Source organism: Channa argus, chromosome 13, assembly GCF_033026475.1.
Source record: "Channa argus isolate prfri chromosome 13, Channa argus male v1.0, whole genome shotgun sequence".
In the NCBI taxonomy this organism is placed as follows: Eukaryota; Metazoa; Chordata; class Actinopteri; order Anabantiformes; family Channidae; genus Channa; species Channa argus.
Window position 1 is genome coordinate 13,630,774 of NC_090209.1, and position 11,537 is coordinate 13,642,310.

An 11,537-nucleotide genomic window follows, 5' to 3' on the forward strand; every position below is an offset into this window, starting at 1 on the left:
ATCAAATGCTATTTTGTATTTGATTTGGTTATATTTAGTTACTGCATGTATACAGTGCTCAACATGTTTTCTGTGATATTAAACCTATTAAAAAGTTGGCCATTTCTTTATTTGAAAGATAGAGGGATGTCAAAATATAATCAGATCTGAATGTCGCTGAAAACGTTTGCTTGATATTTTATCATTTTTGCAGGGTTGTCCATATTTATTTATTTAATGTATGTGGTATAGTCTTCATGTGTTCTGTAAAAAGTGAACATTTTCAAGACAAAAATAATTGTTCAGTTTTATTCAGTAGCCAGAAATATCTTCCCTGGACCCTAGAAAGGATGTCACTGTTCATCATTTGTTTGTAATTTTATTTTGAAATTATAAAACATATAATCCAAGAATCAAAAACCATCTGTAAGTGATCTTCGCATTACATCAAGTTTACATTATTTTATTTGTTATGCTGTAAAATCAAGAAAGTCAGACGTCAGAAATGTGTTAATAAGTAATGATCAAACATTTCCTACAGTGCCAAACCCATAAATTATTATAGCTGTCTAAGCTATGTCAATGTGGAGCAGATACATTTCTTAAATTACATTCGTAACAGCTGTTATCATAGTAGGAGGTTGTTTTTATTGCCCAGATTATGAACGTTAATTCTTTAAATCCTAAAATCTGACATGGCTGTGTTCTAAAAAAATCTAAAGGACTGGTGCAAATTATTTATTTATTCAACAGTAATTGTTCATTAAAATATTCCCTACTTTCTTTGTTGACGCAATCACAGTTTTTATTTTTATATGATATGTACTTGAACATCTCAAATTTTGTGTTTGGCGTATTGCTACAAGAGAAAGCGAAACGTTCTTCATGTAGTTCAAGTGACAAATAAGCAAGATGTTGTAGTCAAACTAGAGAAAATGGCTTTTACAATAAATTTTTACTTTATTGACAGTAAAAAGTTTTGAGAATATTGAGGGGCACGCATTTGTAACTGCAAGAACATTTTGAAAAGCAACATGACTTGTTGAAATAATGAGGCAGTTGTACATTTTAAACTTTGAGGTAAGGTGTTTTGTCATATCGTTCACAAAATATCGTACACCATTGAAAAATCCACACAAGGAGACAAAAACCCATGCCTCATTTTCACTTTTTGAAATTACTTCACATTTCAAAAATAATTCACAATTCTGGTAAAAGCAGAAAATGACAAGCACACATGCTAAATTCCATTCACACACATTTCTCTACATATCAAACCAAGTGCATTTTTAGATAACTTTTTCTCAAACTGTTTCAAGTACATTTTGCCTGCAATTAAAAGAAATCAAGTTAAACTATGAAGCAGCTAATTCACAATAACAAGAATACTGAGTTTGGTCTCATTCGTGTTCCCAATATTAACATTATCTGATAACTCACCATACTGTAGCAATAAGGTATTTGGGTGCTATAAAGAAGCAGGAGGTAACGTTTCATGGACTTGAGGAATATGCTGGATAAGATTTGGAATATAGCTGATTAAATACACCAAGGCTGGAACAAACAACACGAAATAGATAATCACATGATAACTGAACAGATCAAACTGATTTGTTAATTAATTTTTAAATAATTTGTCTATTCACTTACATTACAGAAATTGTTTGAAATGTCAGCCTCAACCGCTGAGAGCAAAACCACAAAAGAATTATCTTAGTTAAACTGATATTTAATCCTCAGTCACACATTGCAGCAAACTTGAGTGTAGACTTCAGAACCAGTGCAATGCCGGGGGACTCCATTAAAAACACACTGGTGTTGCAAATTTCACGATCAGTTATTGTGAGCATTATGCAATTTATCAGTGCAGTAGAACAATCACAGAACGACATTTTGTAAAGCCATCAAGTGCTTCAGCAGAGATGTTCATATATAAGCAGGGAACCGAAAAGTGCAATCATGTATAGGTATAGCACCCTGGGCCATTTCAGTCGGACTCTTACTGCATACTTTGTGGCTCATGCTCTGATCTGCACCAGTATTCTAAGGCTCACTTTAAAATCCTTCATAATAAATTCTCTTTTTGATAGTCTTCTCACTGTGCAGCTGTAAATACTCTATCTTCTGAGGTGACTTATATACTGTTGAACCGGCTGTAAACAATAAGTATTCCTATAGCAGCATACTACTGTAGGAGTTAAGGCATTCCATTTCTGTGCTTCATCTTTGACCAAAACTCCTCTAAAACCCAGGGGCACAAAGCTGTCAGTGCATATGAAGCTTATCTGACACCCTGCACAAAATACCCTCATTAACCACAAAAACAAAGCTCTTAGAGCATGCTAAGCATACCAAATAGAATTCCTAAAATGCACATGCCATTCTTTTCTTAACTGCCTGTGCCCATGACCTCTCAGAAATACTAACTAAATCACATAGGAAATGATGGCTAGTGAATTTTTTTGAGCACCAGTTTTCATTAAGTTTTTTTTTTTTTTTTTTTTTTTTTTTTTTTTTAGACAAGAGGAAAACCTCCAAGAAGGCACTTTTGAAGCAAAAGCACTAGTTTTGCAGAATGATTTGGGAGTGCAATTAATCAAGGAATATAATTTGCCTCCATTCAAATTCAAATGGTGCAGTGAAAAGATTGTGTCTGCTTTAGTTTAATAAATATTCTCTCAATAAAACCACACATCTCTTTAGTTAAACAAGGGATTCAAAGCAACTGATCTGGTGCAGAGCAAACATGAGCCCACAAATTTAAAGAGCAGCAGTCCCCTCTCTTCATCCTGTCACTAGCACCGCTCCTCACCCCACCTGGTGCTCTCCACGGCTGATGTGAGACGAGAACTCATAGCGGTCCTGGCTGTGGTAGCCACAGATGTTGCACTCAAAGGGGTGGCGGAAGCCGTGACAGCCCATGTGGATAGTGAACATGACATGGTCCAGGAAGAGGATGCGGCAGTGCCGGCAGTGGAAGGAGCGCACAGGCGTGCCGTCCCTGTCTAACACCTGCAAAATCTCCCTGGAAGAAAGGGGTGAGCCAGGCCTCCTCTTTACTATGGTGGTGGGCAATGGACACGATCTCTCCCACTCCGGGTCCAAGTCTTTGGCCTTGCTGGGGCTGGAAGTGGGATGGCTACGGGGCAGTACTGGGGTTTGGTAGTGGAGGTGGTGGTTGTTGGAGGTACTTGTTGGGGCTGTAGCCCTTGTGCTCTGCTCTTCGGCTGTGCTCTCTGTGTCTGTAGAGTCCGGACAGCCATTGGGTGAGGTGGTGTGGCTGCGGACTGAGGGTTGGTCATCACGGCCTTCACCTGCTTCCCGCACGGTCAGACCAAGAGACATCGCTGCCAGCCCACTTCCAGTTTTCCCGCGGGGGCCCTGAAGAGTCCTGTTGCTGTTAATGGAGCCGATAACTGTGCAGAGCTCCGTCAGGAAGGCAGGATGGAGCTGAGAACGTGCAGAGGACTCATGGTTCTCACTTTTACCCCTGGCACCTTGGCGATGTGAGCCAGCCAGCACTGTGGAGTCCCTAGCAGGCTGAGCACTTATGAGGTCTCCCTCTTTTTCAGAGCCAGAGGACAATTCATAAGGTGCCTCAGGTAGGTCAAGGTGCATGTGCTTTTCACCTATGAATAGAAAAACGATTAAGATGGAGGGTCTCCTGGACTGACTGCATCTGCATAAGTTCTTACGATGCCAGGGCAGGTTCTTATAATACTATATCACACCCTTATCAAGCTTAAAATATCATCTTAGAACCTGGCGTCCACACTTACACAAATTAGAGCTTGGGTCTTAAGAGGATATATATCATTATTTTTTATAAACAATCTATATGTGTGTCATTTTTTGAACTCTTTAAAAAAAACTCACCCAAAAACTTCTGTGGTGTTGACCTTTTGCGTTTGGTTATGCTAATTGCCATTCTATCCACATACTGAATTTTTTCATTGGATGGCTGCAGCAGAGCTTTAGTACATGTCTCCATATTTACTGACTCTTCTCCTGCAAACAGAAGACACCCAGTCATTAACATACGGAGGAACTCATTCTTGGTCTCAATATGGTAAACTTACATTATTTTGTATATTTGCATTTACAATCATGAAGCAACTTACAATCAGGCTAATTGTCTATAGAAACTGCTGAGTTTTGTGTTTGAGCAATGTTTTACCCTGGGTTGTCTGTGTGTTGACTGCTGTCTGGTGGTCCAGACTCTTCAGATAACTATGGCAACGATCTAGATGTTCCACTAGTGTGCTCTGTTGCTTGTAACTGCGACTACAGTAGTTGCACTTAAAAGGTTTTCCCACTGTTGGAGAATGGACTGTAATTCAAAGAAAAAACATGAAACTTATTTATTCCAAAGTAGACAATGTGGCAAAACCTTTATCTTAAATAATGGATAAAGCGGATCAAATCTCAAGCCAAAATTTGCCTATAAATGGTATGATATTGTAGTAGTTGTTTATTTATATGTTTATAGGAAGTGGATGTTTATTAAAAAAATTGCTGTTTGAAAGAATGGATTTCCCCATTAATTGGCAATTCCTGCAATTATTCTATCTTGCTCGCCAGTGACGACAGAAAAACGCCTAACTCTTCACCGCAATGTTCCATCTTAGTAAGCCGTCGGAAAGAGTGACGTCATTTCGCTGAAATCCAGTCTGCAGAAATTTTTTCTTCGAAAATGAACCCTGAGACCCGTGGAGATCGACCAAGACCTTCTGTACCAACAGAGTATGTGAACACCTGTTGAATGTGTGTTCACAAATTGAAAGCACCAGCAGGATTTCCTGTTTTCACAAACTGTAAATGTCATATTTTGTCATGTGTTTTACAGTACGTTCTGGTAAAGGAGACCTATTTCCTCTGATCTTCACAGAAGGGGTGAGTGGATCATTCTAATGAATCCCCACTTCTACTGTCACCCCTGTTTCACACGTAATTCATTGTAAGGTACATTTTTGTCTCAATCAAGTTAAATAACTGAATAAGTACATTTATCAAAAAAAAATCTCTTTGTGGAATCTTGGTCATGCATAAAAAGCTCACTGATTTACCTGAATGTGTGCGCAGGTGTCCAGCCAAGGCATCCCTCCGACGACACGCATAGCTACAAATTGGACATTTGAAAGGCTTCTCTCCTGAATGCAACTTGATGTGACGTAGTAAATTCCCCTTCTGGGTGAAGGAAGCCCCACACTGGTTGCACTGGAATGGCCTCTCACCTATGGACAGAGGTTTCGCAGGTATTTTTTTTTTTTTTGTCCTAAAAATTAAAACTATTTGCTGGCATAAGTGACACCTAGCTGGCTTGTTCTCACCTGTGTGGCTGCGCTTGTGAACCATCAGCACGTTGGGTCCAATGCAGATCATCCCACAAACCTCACACTGGAGCTTCCCATTGGGTAGTCGAATAGGTCCTGGTGATGAAGCGTTTGGACTGGCCATCTCATTGTAAATGCTCACTCTGTCTCTTTCAGCTCCGGCATAGTCTGCACTCCCTACTTCTACGGGATCCCCTCTGTCATCCCTTCTGCTATCATGCCTCACAGCCTCTCTGTTCTCTGGCACTGGAGCACCTGGTGACTCATCATCACTGCACAACTCAACCTTGATAGAGTTTGCTGTGTATCGAGAGGATGAGAAAAAAAAAATTAACTTTTATATATGATTTAAATGAAGAATTAAACAATAACAGTAAAAGAAGTGGCCCCACAGTCACAGTGCAGCAAAGGAATTACAACTGACCACTAAGGGAGCGGTTTGGTGAGGACTGCAGACTGTTTGGAGATCTCACTGAGGGTCCCTGTGACCCACCATAAAACTCTTGTTCCGATGATGGCTCTCCACCATTACCTGAAACACAAATATCTGATAAAAGTGAACATTAGAGTATCGAGACTGTACACACAAATGCATTGTAGATATTATGTATTTCCTTACCTTGTACATATGAGCGTCCATTACAGTCATCAGCATTCATTATCTCACCAGATGCCTACAGAAAAATGATGTGGCTCATTTTTAAAAGAGTTTTCAGAATAACAAGAAAAGAGCATACAATACTTTAAATACAAACCATATTAAATATCCCCAGTTGTTTATTGGTACAATAGGGCTGTCAAACAGATTCAGTTCCAATTTTCTAAGAATAAGCTGTAATAAAATAAAGTCTAGTAAACTTGGGTTCTGCCCAGCTATTTCCTATTAGTGTAGACTCTTTGGCAGTATGGCCTGCAAATGGTGGAAGATGCTCCACATTTATAGAAACTGAATGGCCAAGAGTGCTGAAGGAGGAGTTTAAATTTAGGGGGGTGGAAAAAAATCCCTGGAACACCACAAACTATTTCCGGGTTTGAAATAATCTCATCATAATTTTATAGTAAGGTTATAAAATACGATGACTTTCCATATTCAAGAAATGAGATTTAGTGTCAGAGCTGCACAAAATGACCTGGCTATCGGAGAATACAGATAGGCTAAGTATAAAATCCCAATCAAAGCCTACTAAAAAAAATCCCAGTTAGAAAGCCATTAAGGCTACCTAACCAGTACAAGGTTCAAACATGTTTGTAGAAAACTTTAACACATATATAACAGTTGGTTTCTTTACTTTTAATTGTTCCTGATCATTTGTCCACCCGCGTATCTGACCATTAAACTAATAATCAACAAATTACAGACAATAATGCTGTTAACTGCAGCATTCAACAAAGTGAGATGCGTAGCGGCGGCGGCGAGTTACAGCGGCTCCACACATTATTTGTACTTGGTGCTCTTTTATTTTACGCTGGGCGACGGCGTTAGCGCGAAAATACCAAGATGTGCAGCGCTGCACCTTCTGCTCTAATGGATGACAACAGCGGACAGAGGCTGTAGAGAAAGCGGGGTGGGGGGTAGAGGCGGAGACAACGGATCGCAGGGAAAATTAATATCCTCGCACTGGCCGAGCATGGGGAGCAACAGGCGCTGATGCAGCCGGGAGACGCGCCAGTCGCACCAGGGCTTGGCGATTAAAAAAAAGGGCCGCCTGACAATCCTTCCTCCTTTCAGATAGGCGACCGTGCAGCAAAACATATCCATTTTCAATTAACTATTATGCCTCTCCACATAACCGCAGCTACTTGATTTAGCTGCTCGGCAGTTTTTTAGTCCGTTATGACACCAGTCAGCTCATGGACGGTGGAGACAGCGGCGAGACAGAACGGCGATTTGTTGCAGGAGCTGCCACTGTCCATATTGTCCGCATAAACGCAGCTGTCATTCAGCACAGAGCACGTCAAACTGGCCTGGGCTGTACAATGTTTCTCATGAGCCGTTGCTATGGCACCCGACCACACGACAAATGGCACTCGCCCCATCAACTACTCAAAAACATACCGTACTTCCACATTTACACCGATGGATGCTCTTAACAAGCACTGCGGTGAAGTCCAAAAGCGTCTTCCTTACCTGGCGACCGATCGGTGTTTTCCTTTTTAACTGTCTGGATGGCTGTTTGTTTTCCCAGGCGACGACAGCATCTCCGGGATTTTTTTTTTTACCTGGGAATCCCAGACAACTTCCGGGCCCATGCTGGGATACAGACCGAATAATTGTCTAACAGAGCTCTTGATGCAGTGATTGTCGAATGCATCGATGCTTGTTAGCTCCTGGAACAGGTGGCAAGATGTGGTGAAATGTATGACTTCAAGAATAACCCATATGCTTAACAGAGAGCTTGCTACGGACCGCTGCATATTAATATGTATTTTGTGAAATACTGGGAACAAGCTGGGCGACACGCGTGCTAGATTTAGGTAAATTATTCTTAGACAATTCAGACACAGTTTGGATCCAGGCCTCTTCCGGAAATGGTAGTGTAAAATTGAGTAGGCGTGTTATTTTATTCTCTCTTTCTCTTTGGCGTCTGTCAATACAGATTTGTGTATTTATTACATCAATAGTAGGTTTTGGGTACTATTAATGATGTGGTCTTAAAAGATATGTGCACATTAGTTTCATCTCAGCGTTTAATAGTAAGCAAACAGTCGTTAAAACAAGCTAAATTGTTGTGATAAGAGTTTATGGTGAATATGCATTTGTATCCACAAGGTGGCGGCAAACTCCTTTTTGAGACTAACTTCAAGTAACCAACCAGGTACCTGCGCTATACAGCTTGTCAAGTAAGTTAGAAACATGTTAACAATGTGCAATGTGTATACTTTTCATTTATGTTCCATGAAAATGAAAAATAAAAAATGAATGAAAAGAAATGCAGTCAAGAGTTTCACATCCCTTGCTGTACCTTTGCAACTATTCAGGCTATTCAATATAAAAATTCAGGCCAACTATTTGAATCGTTGAGGTCTGTGCCGCCGTAGAAGGATCTCATAAGCCTCATGGATCTTCATAAACATGGCCTCAGCATCCTTGCTGGGGTTATGGTCTGGATGCCATGTCTTGGCGAGCTCTCTATAGCTTCGAGTTATGTCTTCAAGAGAAGCCTCTGCTTTTAATGATAATACCTGCAACATAAGTATTTCAGACATACAGGTCATGAATTATGATTATGTCAAACTTTAAGTTTTCCCACTGAAAATGACAGTATACACCTTAAACTACATCTAGGTATTATTATTTACTCATAACCTTTACATATCCAAATGCTCACCTGCAGGGCATCCTTTTCTCTCTCAGTGTACTCTTTGAGCAGTATTTCCAGTAATTTCCTCCATGTCTCTTCGTAGTAACCTCCTCCAGTCAGAACACACAATATCCGATATGGCATTAAAACAACATACTCTAATACGCCTCTGAGCCAAGGCAAAAACCAGAAAATTTTCAACAGTGTGGCCACGCAGTCAGACAAGTAGTAAAGTGTGGCTGTGGTGTTGTGGAAAATGCAGTAACCCAGTGGAGCAGAGAATGCCAGCCAAGCTAGACCGAGTCTGTAAAGCCGTGGACCTAGTCAGAGAAAAATAAATCAGTTTTTCAGCATAATCATCACTATGTAAAAGGAAATCTGTCATATTTGTGAGATCATTTCACCTAGTTCCTGTGTGCTCCCTGGTGCCTGTGGAGGTTTGAACCTGCGGTTCTGTGTAGCAGTGACACTGGCAGCCAGGCTAATAGGGAGAGGAGATAAGGTGCTGCCATAGAATATTGGGGAAGTTATGAGACAAGCAGTCAATGTTTTTTTGAGATCTGAGGTCTGTTGTCCAACACTGGATACCAAATGAACCCCTGCACCGACACATAGTGGCAAAACGATTAAGTAGAAAAAACTAAGTGAGTTAAGTCCTATTAGAGCCACAGTGCCAAAGTAGATCCCAACACACACCTGCCCCGCAAATCTCACAGGGCTTATGGCTGGGGGGACCATGGCACGGAATCTCTTTCTCGGTTTTTCTGCGTTTTGATTGGCCTCGCTTACATAAGCAGGGATACGTATGACCTCTCTGAACCAGCCAAATCCAAAGCCTCCAAGGGTTAGCATCCACAACAGAGCGTGGTTGTCTCTTCCTAAATATAAATGATGAAGGCCCAGTGGTCCACCTACGGCCCACAGGGCATAGGCTACCATTACACTTTTTACCATTCTTTGGGTGCAGTGGTTCGATCTCAGTAAAGGTCAATATTAGTCATCCTTGATTAGAATCTGCAACGAAGAAACAAAACAATTTAGTGTAAATTGCTTACTTTAGTCACTATTGGTCCACAGCTATTTTATAAGATTTAGACATGAGCCAGCCTAGATGTTAATAATGTTTTTATGCTTTAATGAGTAATGATAGAAAGCTTATGCTTTTTATCACATTCTTGATTACATCATACTTTTTTTTCCAAGTTTAAATATCGTACCCATTTAATTACAAGCCTGAGTTACTGTATGGCATCTCTATAATCTGTTTGCTGCTGGTCATTTTGGCTAGGACATTCAAAGAGATTTTTAATCTCTGCGTCCTAGTTCCCTTTTTAAATAATATATTATGTAAGAAGGATTTATGTTAACTCACAATGAGCATTGTCATTAAAACTTCAACACGTTCCACAATCACAATGACATGCTTTAACTATTCATGTTATTATAAGCGTTTTATGAGAAAAAACATACATGTCAAAAAGACAATTATACAGTAGGCAACCACCTTATTTAGAGGTACCAAACCTCAGTTAAAAAGGCTGTATTAGAATCACCCTTGAATTATTTAGATTTTATGCATTTAAAATCGAAATAAAAATCTTGTCTAAAAAGACCAGGTTACTTACTGATACCATAATTTCGAGTGCTTATCCCGAAAAATCCTTTCTAGTCCTTTCTGTAGTTGCTCCATGTTGTTGTGAAACTTGGACTTTGAATCATGACAATGAAATTACACTGCAGCCTCACCAAATGATATACATCAACAAGTTGGCCCCTTGATCATCATAGCTGATAAGGTTTAAGGTTTAACCATTTATTGGGCAAGGAACTATATATGGTAACTTCCACAGACTTTAAAAACATCACCCCCATGTCTCTCAAACTTCTTCATAAAGTACCATGAAGCAGGACTGGACTGAAATTGACTTTGACAGGTGATCAGAGTCGTCTTGTTTGAAAGCAGGTTTTTAACATTATTACATTGCTATGTTATAAAGTTTTGTGTTTATAAGTCTGATTTTTGGAAAGTGCACTTATTTGTTTACAATGTTTACATACGGTTTGAAATTATTCCCACTATGTTTTTAGTTACATGCAGTGATTTATTGCAGTTGTTTTTGCACTTTATTGTATGCGTGATATTTACACACTAGAGCCAGAAGTTTGGTAAGACAAATGTCTGTATTTGGAAATAAATGTTCCTTCGTATTTATATGTGTATTTTCTATAATAATTGATCCACATATTATTTGATTTTTTTTTTTTTACCCTAGGAGGGCAAAGAACCGTATATGGTAACTTCTTTGACTTTGACTACCCACCTAAATCTAAAATGTTTTTTTAAAAATCAAAAAAGAAAAAATGTCCTTTTATATCCTCCAATAACACTCCAGGTTAAAATATACTCCAGTATAAATATATAAAAGATTATGACTGTGTTTTATCAGCTTATAAATATTGTTGTATTTGTTGACATGTATGACTTTGGCCAGGATCAAATCAAATTTCATGGCAGAAACTATGGGAATTGCAAACAGTGCTATTACTTGCAACTGTAGAAACACTATTTAAAAGTAGTAAAAGCCACACGTGAAACATTTCTTTACATCTAAAAGTCTCGCTTCTACATTTCAGATTAAATGTAGAAGCTGACAAAAATTCAGTTGAACTACATCGCAATCTTATTAATTAAATGTCACCAGCACTTCTAACTTGATTTAGCACATTTGTCTTTTTGACAAAAGCCTTTATTCTTTACCTTGTCAGTTACCTGACAAAGAAAGTGATTGCGAGATATAAAGCCAACAAGGTAAATACGGATTACTATGTAGGTGAGTCTCCATCTCTAGCCTGATGTTTTTAATATTTCCAGCATCAACCTTAGTGCCATTTAGCCACTTGTTAGCAACAGCTAAAACAAACA

The 11,537-nt window shown here is 39.3% G+C and overlaps 2 protein-coding genes across 8 annotated transcripts; both read right to left on the reverse strand.

Moving 5' to 3' along the window:
- Positions 1-435: 435 nt before the first annotated feature.
- On the reverse strand, positions 436-7,853 carry ikzf4 (IKAROS family zinc finger 4). Of its 7 annotated transcripts, none has more exons than XM_067528060.1 (8): positions 7,441-7,853; positions 5,932-5,986; positions 5,737-5,844; positions 5,310-5,612; positions 5,046-5,213; positions 4,157-4,309; positions 3,856-3,987; positions 437-3,608 (listed from the first exon to the last, which is right to left on the reverse strand). In XM_067528060.1, the coding sequence occupies exons 2-8, from the start codon at positions 5,969-5,971 to the stop codon at positions 2,788-2,790; spliced, it is 1,725 nt and encodes a 574-aa protein (XP_067384161.1). In that variant the 5' UTR covers positions 5,972-5,986; positions 7,441-7,853; the 3' UTR covers positions 437-2,787. The 7 variants fall into 7 exon arrangements, with proteins under 7 accessions (XP_067384163.1, XP_067384161.1, XP_067384159.1 ...); XM_067528058.1 differs by having other exon boundaries at positions 5,737-5,859; XM_067528061.1 differs by having other exon boundaries at positions 6,602-7,853.
- Positions 7,854-7,982: 129 nt separating this feature from the next.
- On the reverse strand, positions 7,983-10,388 carry dnajc22 (DnaJ (Hsp40) homolog, subfamily C, member 22). Its single transcript, XM_067528063.1, has 4 exons — positions 10,240-10,388; positions 9,019-9,628; positions 8,642-8,934; positions 7,983-8,495 (listed from the first exon to the last, which is right to left on the reverse strand). The coding sequence occupies exons 2-4, from the start codon at positions 9,566-9,568 to the stop codon at positions 8,319-8,321; spliced, it is 1,020 nt and encodes a 339-aa protein (XP_067384164.1). The 5' UTR covers positions 9,569-9,628; positions 10,240-10,388; the 3' UTR covers positions 7,983-8,318.
- Between the last annotated feature and the right edge of the window lie 1,149 nt (positions 10,389-11,537).